Source organism: Sinocyclocheilus anshuiensis, unplaced genomic scaffold (genome assembly GCF_001515605.1).
Source record: "Sinocyclocheilus anshuiensis isolate Anshui unplaced genomic scaffold, SAMN03320099.WGS_v1.1 scaffold423, whole genome shotgun sequence".
Lineage (NCBI taxonomy): Eukaryota > Metazoa > Chordata > Actinopteri > Cypriniformes > Cyprinidae > Sinocyclocheilus > Sinocyclocheilus anshuiensis.
The window spans coordinates 267,029-273,185 of NW_015549610.1; the positions used below are offsets into that span (position 1 = coordinate 267,029).

The window sequence follows — 6,157 nt, forward strand, 5'->3', positions numbered from 1 at the left end:
TTTTTTTTTTTTTTTTTTTTTTTTAGAAAATGACCTACCGTTTGGCTAGATAAGACCCTTATTCCTCGACTGGGATTGTGTAGAGCCCTTTAAGCTGCATTGAAACTGCAATTTGGACCTTCGACCCATTGGGTCCCATTGAAGTCCACAATATGGAGAAAAATCCTGGGATATTTTCCTCAAAAACCTTAATTTCTTTCTGACTGAAGAAAGACATGAGCATCTTGGATGACATGGGGGTAAGTAAATTATTCTGGAAGTGAACTAATCCTTTAATCCTAACCCATTTCATCACACATGACTCTCTCTCCCAGGTGTCTCCTCCCAAGATATATCCAGTCCAGGCAGGGGAAGGTCCGGTCGGAGTCGAGGACGACCCAAAGGCTCTGGAGGAGCAGGGAAGTTATCTTCCATGAGGAAGGGAAGAGGACGGAAGTCCACCGCAGGCAGTGCTGCAGCAATGGCAGGGGCGATGGCAGGGGCGGCAGCGGCATCTGCAGCTGCGTATGCCGCATACGGCTACAGTGTGTCCAAAGGTAACAGATTCGACATTGACTGGCAGAACTCCTGGTGAAAAGGTTCATCCATTGTTAATTAACCCTCTTCCAGGTATTCCAGCAACTGGCTCCTTACAACCGGCTCTCATTCGGTCTTCAACCACACCTGCCTTTGTTCCAGCTGGCACCTCCTCCCCCCAGGCTAAAGGAAGTGTTGTGGCCACCAACTCACAGACTTTAGCACACGGCAGTTCACAAAGCCAACACAACCCCACTAAGAGAAGCAAAGGACCCAGCAATCACAGTGGGCGGTAGCAGCTTCTGAACATTCGCTTTTTGATTATAGCATGGCCAGTGCATTTTCAGTCCCAGGTTGGCAGTTCTCATGCTTACGATGTTGAGCCGTTATCACACCACAAGCCCTACTGTCACTGTGAAACCCGACCTGATGCCCACCCCAATTTAGCATCCATTTCGGGGGCTGGTGAGCAGGAACAGGTTGCGCACTTTCCTAAAAGCAAAAACAAGTCACTTTTCCATTGAGAATTTGATCTACTGAATATGAAATTTAACTAATTATTCCTTCGTACAGAACATAGCCATTGTAAAGGCTGACAAAAGAGTTTATTCCAGTGACATCTCTTTTTTGTTTTCTGATAACCAAGTAAGCAAAGGGGAACAAGGCCAAATGAAAGATCAAAGTTTTCTTTATCTTCTGGCACTGATCGTGAGATGTTCAGCATCATTGTGAGCAGAGATGAGTTGAAATGGGGACGGGGGAGGAATGTTGGTTATCGAACACCCTCTCGAACAACGTCTACCTTGAACACATAGGAACAGAAAAGACTGCTTTTGTAAAATCGCTCTTATTTTTGTAGGACAGACTTGTTGACATTTGTTCAATTAAAATACCGAATGGCCTTCTTTCTGTTTATTTGCTGCAAATTCAAAGATTTTGGCTTAAATACTAATATATATTTTCTCTTGGGAAGAATACAAGAAATCAATGTTTTTTGTAGTAAATGCAATGAAAAAATGTCTGAAGTGAGTGCTGCTTGAAAATCACGTCACTGCTTAAATTTTGACTTAAAATACTTGGATGTGAAATGTAACATAGCTTAAATTAAAACTTGGTCATTTATGATCTGTGCTAGTTGTAAATTGTATCAAATCAGTTTTTTTTAAATAATTAAAAGTCCATAATTTTGTTGTATCTGTGACATTTGGCTATGGTTTTGAGGAAGGCCATTTCTGGGTTTATTTTGTCTTTAAATGTGATGATAAATGTTCTATGTAAATACTTCAAGGGTATCATCCCTTACAAAGTTCTCCATTTTCCCGCAGTTGCTTGTCTATTTTTATAGGTCAGTGTAAATACCTGAAGAGAAAAACCCAAATGGTTCTTTTACTAACTTGGAGAAAAAAACTAAATAAACATTGATTTGAAATTTTCACATATAATGTAGTTTTTGTGTATGCATTCTGTTACCAACTTTCTGGCTGTTTTTAAAATGCAAGTCTACTCGAGTTAAATCTTGTCACCTTCGCCATTTTGTTCTCTCAAGTTCAAACATCTTTCTTACATGTATTCAACACAGATAACGACTTCATTTCACACCAAACACACTTGACAATCAGGTTACAGGTTCTCTGAAGGTTTTAATGTGCAAAAGAAAAACCATTGTAATGGTTTAACAGTATTCTGCTTCAGTGCAAATTAAAATGGAAGTGTATAGAGGTTTCATGCCCACATATTCAAAACAAAAATGCGAACAGCTTTAGAACTGGACAAACTTCGGCAATACATTGTCACACAAGCATGCATTTGTACTACAGCATCATATACTTGGGTCAAGAGCACAAAACAATGAGAACTGACAGTATGCATGATGTCACACTATAGAACAACAACAGACAGCCTAAAACACCATGTTCCCTTAATACAGTATCTTTACTGTAGTACAGTAAGTTTTAATAGCTTGGTATAGGGAGAATTACATATTTAAAAAGCCACTAAATCACAATCACACCTCAAGGATGGCAACATTAACTTAATGCTAGGACATTAATAGTGTTTGGACTAAATGTTGACCTATTTAATGTTTTACAGAAGATACAGGTGTCTAGCCTGCTAACAATATGGGTCTCATGGTGGTGTGAACAGCTGCCTCAATGGAGAACAGGTGAGGGTCGTCCACATCAGGGCAGCTGACTCTCATGAACTCCGCCAGGCGAAGCAGGTACTCAATGTTGTGGCCCGACTTCCCCTTGCACACACCGATCTGAGCAGCAATTTCCTCTGTGCTGGCAGGCCCCAGGTAAATAGGGTTGTCAGGCGTGGCGATGTAAACCAGAGCCTGGACAGGTGACTGGTTCGTGCCCCGCGGGAAGAACTCTACGACCCGGGTCAGGTAGCCGCCTCTTACCGCCTCCCTTACGTTCAGATATTTGAGAGATTCCTCGACCTGAGAGCCAGTCACTTCGAAGGCAACACCCCAGGTGCATGCCTGTGTATCAAAACACAAGGTTAGTCACATATAGCGAGGGGAACGAGTATTTAAAAGAGACAGTTCACTCAAAAATAATAATTGTAATTTGCTGACTCTCATGTTGTTCCAAACACTAATGACTTTCTTCCAGCAGAAATAAAAATGTTAGGCAGAATGACAGCCTCAGTCAGTTTGCTTTCATTGCATCTATTTGTTTCTATACAAGTAAATGGAGCCTGGCTGTCATTCAGCTTAACATCTTTCGTGTTTAGCGGAAATCAGTCAGTCAGTACAGGTTTGGAACAACACAAGAAAATAAATTTATCAAAAACTTATAACGCCCACAAAATGAGGTATTTCTAGGTTGTCTATTCATAGCGTTGTTCCTCTAAAAGGGGAAGTTCCACTTACGTCATCCTCCTCGATGAGCGTCACCACTCTTCCGGGCTGTCATGGAAATACGCAAGAGTCAATGAGTTTCGATAGAGGAGCTCTTCAGGTATTTAGTTATACGGTTTTAAGAAAACTAAAAATTTGTAGAAATAAAGAAACTCACCATCTCATCATCTCCACGATGAAAATTGTCCCCGTGCCAGAAGCGTCTCTTGTACCCCTTAATATAACCGATCTTGCTCCTCTTGTACTTGAAGTCTGGTTTCCAAACCAACGAGCCGTAGCCAAAGATCCACAGACTGGATTTTCCAGCGACGATGTCTTGAGGTTTCATCTTTACAGGATGGTGTGAGGATAGAAAGAGTAGTAGTTTACGCTTTGATGTAACAGCTTCTTCGCGCTAACTGAATGGGCCCACAGGCTAACTGGCTAGCGTTAGCTTCCTCCTGTCTAGCAGGAGAGGTATCGGTTGGCTCACGGCTATACCGCGGACGGTATCAGAGCCCAACTGCTTGGCAGTTGTGATGGTGAAGTCCCGCAAATCGCTTTTCTTTGCCTGGTGCATGCCGATGCCGTGCAGTTACCGCATTATTGCCTTAAAACTCCATCTTGGCCTCTTCGGCTCTTTCAACTAGAATAAAACACAAAAGCTGTCACTAACTCACCGGCCAGCCTGCTGTTTACCAACAAACCTCTACCCAGCCAATCCCACGACACTTTAAATCAGAAGAAGTAGCATTTCAACCGTTGCTTTCGCGCGCCCTAGACTGCCATGCTACTTTTCCTCAGCGGATGATGAAAACGTAGGCTGCTTTGAGGTAGACTATATGCGATGGTGTCTACGGGCGTATCTGACCTTGCTGAAAATCCTGGCCAATCACAGCTTAGATAGGGCGGGGCGGCTTATCTTCTATCCAATCAAATCATCTTGCCGTGACTCTATAAGCACATACCTGTCTGATTGGCTCACGAACAAGGAACAAAACAGAGCAGTTGAGAAACGGATCTGGAAAAACGTGAGAGGTTTTTTCATTTCATAGGCGAGCCAGACGTCAGTCACAGAATACTCTCACGCTCATTGGTCAGAGAATCTGTCGCTTAAAGTCTGTTCGGCTGATGCAACTTGAAACAAGCGTTTCAAGCAGCAATACTGGAACAGTACGTACTGAGAGTATTGGATCAGGCCTTCTAAGAATGTTATTTGACACCGAAAACACTGCTGAATGCACATACAAGGTAGCCGATTTGACTTCGTATGAAGTCTTCATTGGAAGATATAATAATTAATATATTACAATAGAACATAATATTTGAGAAAATAATATAACATCCATCTATTTATCCATCGCAGGGATGCTGGAGTGTAACTCAGCATCTCGGAGCCATAATATAATATAATATAATAATAAAGAAATCAAGATGCTGTTTCAAAGCATGTCCACGATTTCCATTTTAAATGTAGACTATAGTCTAGTCAAATATTAAATGCATTTTGCATTGCCACCAGAAATTGTAACATCCTTCAGAAATCTCCATTCAGTTTTATCCTATCATGACTGCCGAGACAGATTAGTTTCTTCCTAAAGATCTTTTAAGCTATGGCATCGGCTTGTATTTTAGATCTCCTTTGTCTGTAATCTCTATCTATGACAATGTGGCACATTTCAGACCTTTCCAATAAGTACACAAACAATTTTTCATACATTTCTAATCTTTCTACAAACCTGTGACATCCAGTGCCACATTCTTGACAGGTTCAACCACATGTGTTTATCTCTATTTTGTTTACATCTCATGCTCTGATTATTTACATATTATGATAAAGTTAAGGTCATCAGTACCATAAATTCGGAAAGTACTCTGAGTACATGTTGTTTGTCCTTAGAACTGCGTCATGTTCTTAGCAAAACAAATATTTATGTACTGACCTGTTGTCTGTCTAGAAGATTCAGAGTCTTGTTAGATTAATGTTTTTTTTTTTTGCGTATTATATATCTGGCCAGCCTGAGAATAACAACATGAAAGCATCATCAAACTGAAGAAATACAGGCAGGGCAGAATTGTGATCTCAGGAGTGTCACAGTTCTTTTGTCAGCTCTGTTTGGGATTTAAGTCTTAGGTTGACAAGTTTTGTCAGGCCAGTTTCTAAGCCATTAGTCTACTGTAGTGACTCATTTAATATTCACTCTGTGGCAATGCGGATGTAACATTTTTTCTGATGTCTAAAGGATAGTTTATTAATAGCTAACCCATGTTATTTTATTTTTGCAAGCCTGTTAGTCATTTTTTTTTTCAGGTAAATGAATCACTGAATTTCAAACAATTAGATCAGCGACAATGTTGTATTTGCTGTTTTTGCTGCTAAAAGTTCATTTTATCTTATAAAAAGTTCTGCCCCTGGCCACCCCTGGACATTTCCTTGTAGTATAGTTTAGGCTCTTCTTTGGTTAAAATAGGATTATCTATAAATAGAGGTATTAGCTGGTATCATAAGATACAAGCACATGTAAGCTCCTTAAAAGTCTGCATAATGCACAAGCCTTTCTCTGCCTATAGCTCAGGCAGACGTGGGAGCTCCAGTGACCAGACCTTTCACGGGACAACCTGTTTACTTTCTCCAGTGCAGTAACCTTAGGCGCGGACACGCTAGGCCCTCGCTGACCTTATATGAATGACAAATGCAGAATGGAAAGAGGGTTGTGTGAATTGCACGTGTTGCACTTGCCATTTGTTTGTGTGTTTCTTTTTAGCCGTTACTAACCAGTTTCTAAAACCATA

General features: G+C 40.9%; 2 protein-coding genes across 3 annotated transcripts in view; one reads left to right on the forward strand and one right to left on the reverse strand.

The window, feature by feature from the left end:
* LOC107659179 (DNA helicase INO80-like) overlaps nucleotides 1–1,955 on the forward strand; it is a 45,344-nt gene extending 43,389 nt beyond the window's left edge. For both annotated transcript variants that reach the window (XM_016448025.1, XM_016448027.1), the window contains exons 37-38: nucleotides 315–536; nucleotides 610–1,955. In XM_016448025.1, the coding sequence (XP_016303511.1) occupies nucleotides 315–536; nucleotides 610–812 (425 nt within the window). In that variant the 3' untranslated portion in view covers nucleotides 813–1,955. The remainder of the gene's footprint in view (nucleotides 1–314; nucleotides 537–609) is intronic.
* A 181-nt stretch (nucleotides 1,956–2,136) lies between these two features.
* LOC107659180 (glutathione-specific gamma-glutamylcyclotransferase 1) lies at nucleotides 2,137–4,198 on the reverse strand. The gene is made up of 3 exons (XM_016448028.1): nucleotides 3,543–4,198; nucleotides 3,398–3,433; nucleotides 2,137–3,004 (listed from the first exon to the last, which is right to left on the reverse strand). The coding sequence occupies exons 1-3, from the start codon at nucleotides 3,711–3,713 to the stop codon at nucleotides 2,621–2,623; spliced, it is 591 nt and encodes a 196-aa protein (XP_016303514.1). The 5' UTR covers nucleotides 3,714–4,198; the 3' UTR covers nucleotides 2,137–2,620.
* Between the last annotated feature and the right edge of the window lie 1,959 nt (nucleotides 4,199–6,157).

Bases quoted from the DNA above. Each gene is read 5' to 3' on its own strand.
- LOC107659180 (XM_016448028.1), bottom strand. From the start codon at position 3,713: ATGAAACCTCAAGACATCGTCGCTGGAAAATCCAGTCTGTGGATCTTT. The intron at 3,434-3,542 runs GTGAGTTTCTTT...TTTCCATGACAG, and splicing joins ATCGTGGAGATGATGAGATG to CCCGGAAGAGTGGTGACGCT. The intron at 3,005-3,397 runs GTAAGTGGAACT...TTTGATACACAG, and splicing joins CGCTCATCGAGGAGGATGAC to GCATGCACCTGGGGTGTTGC.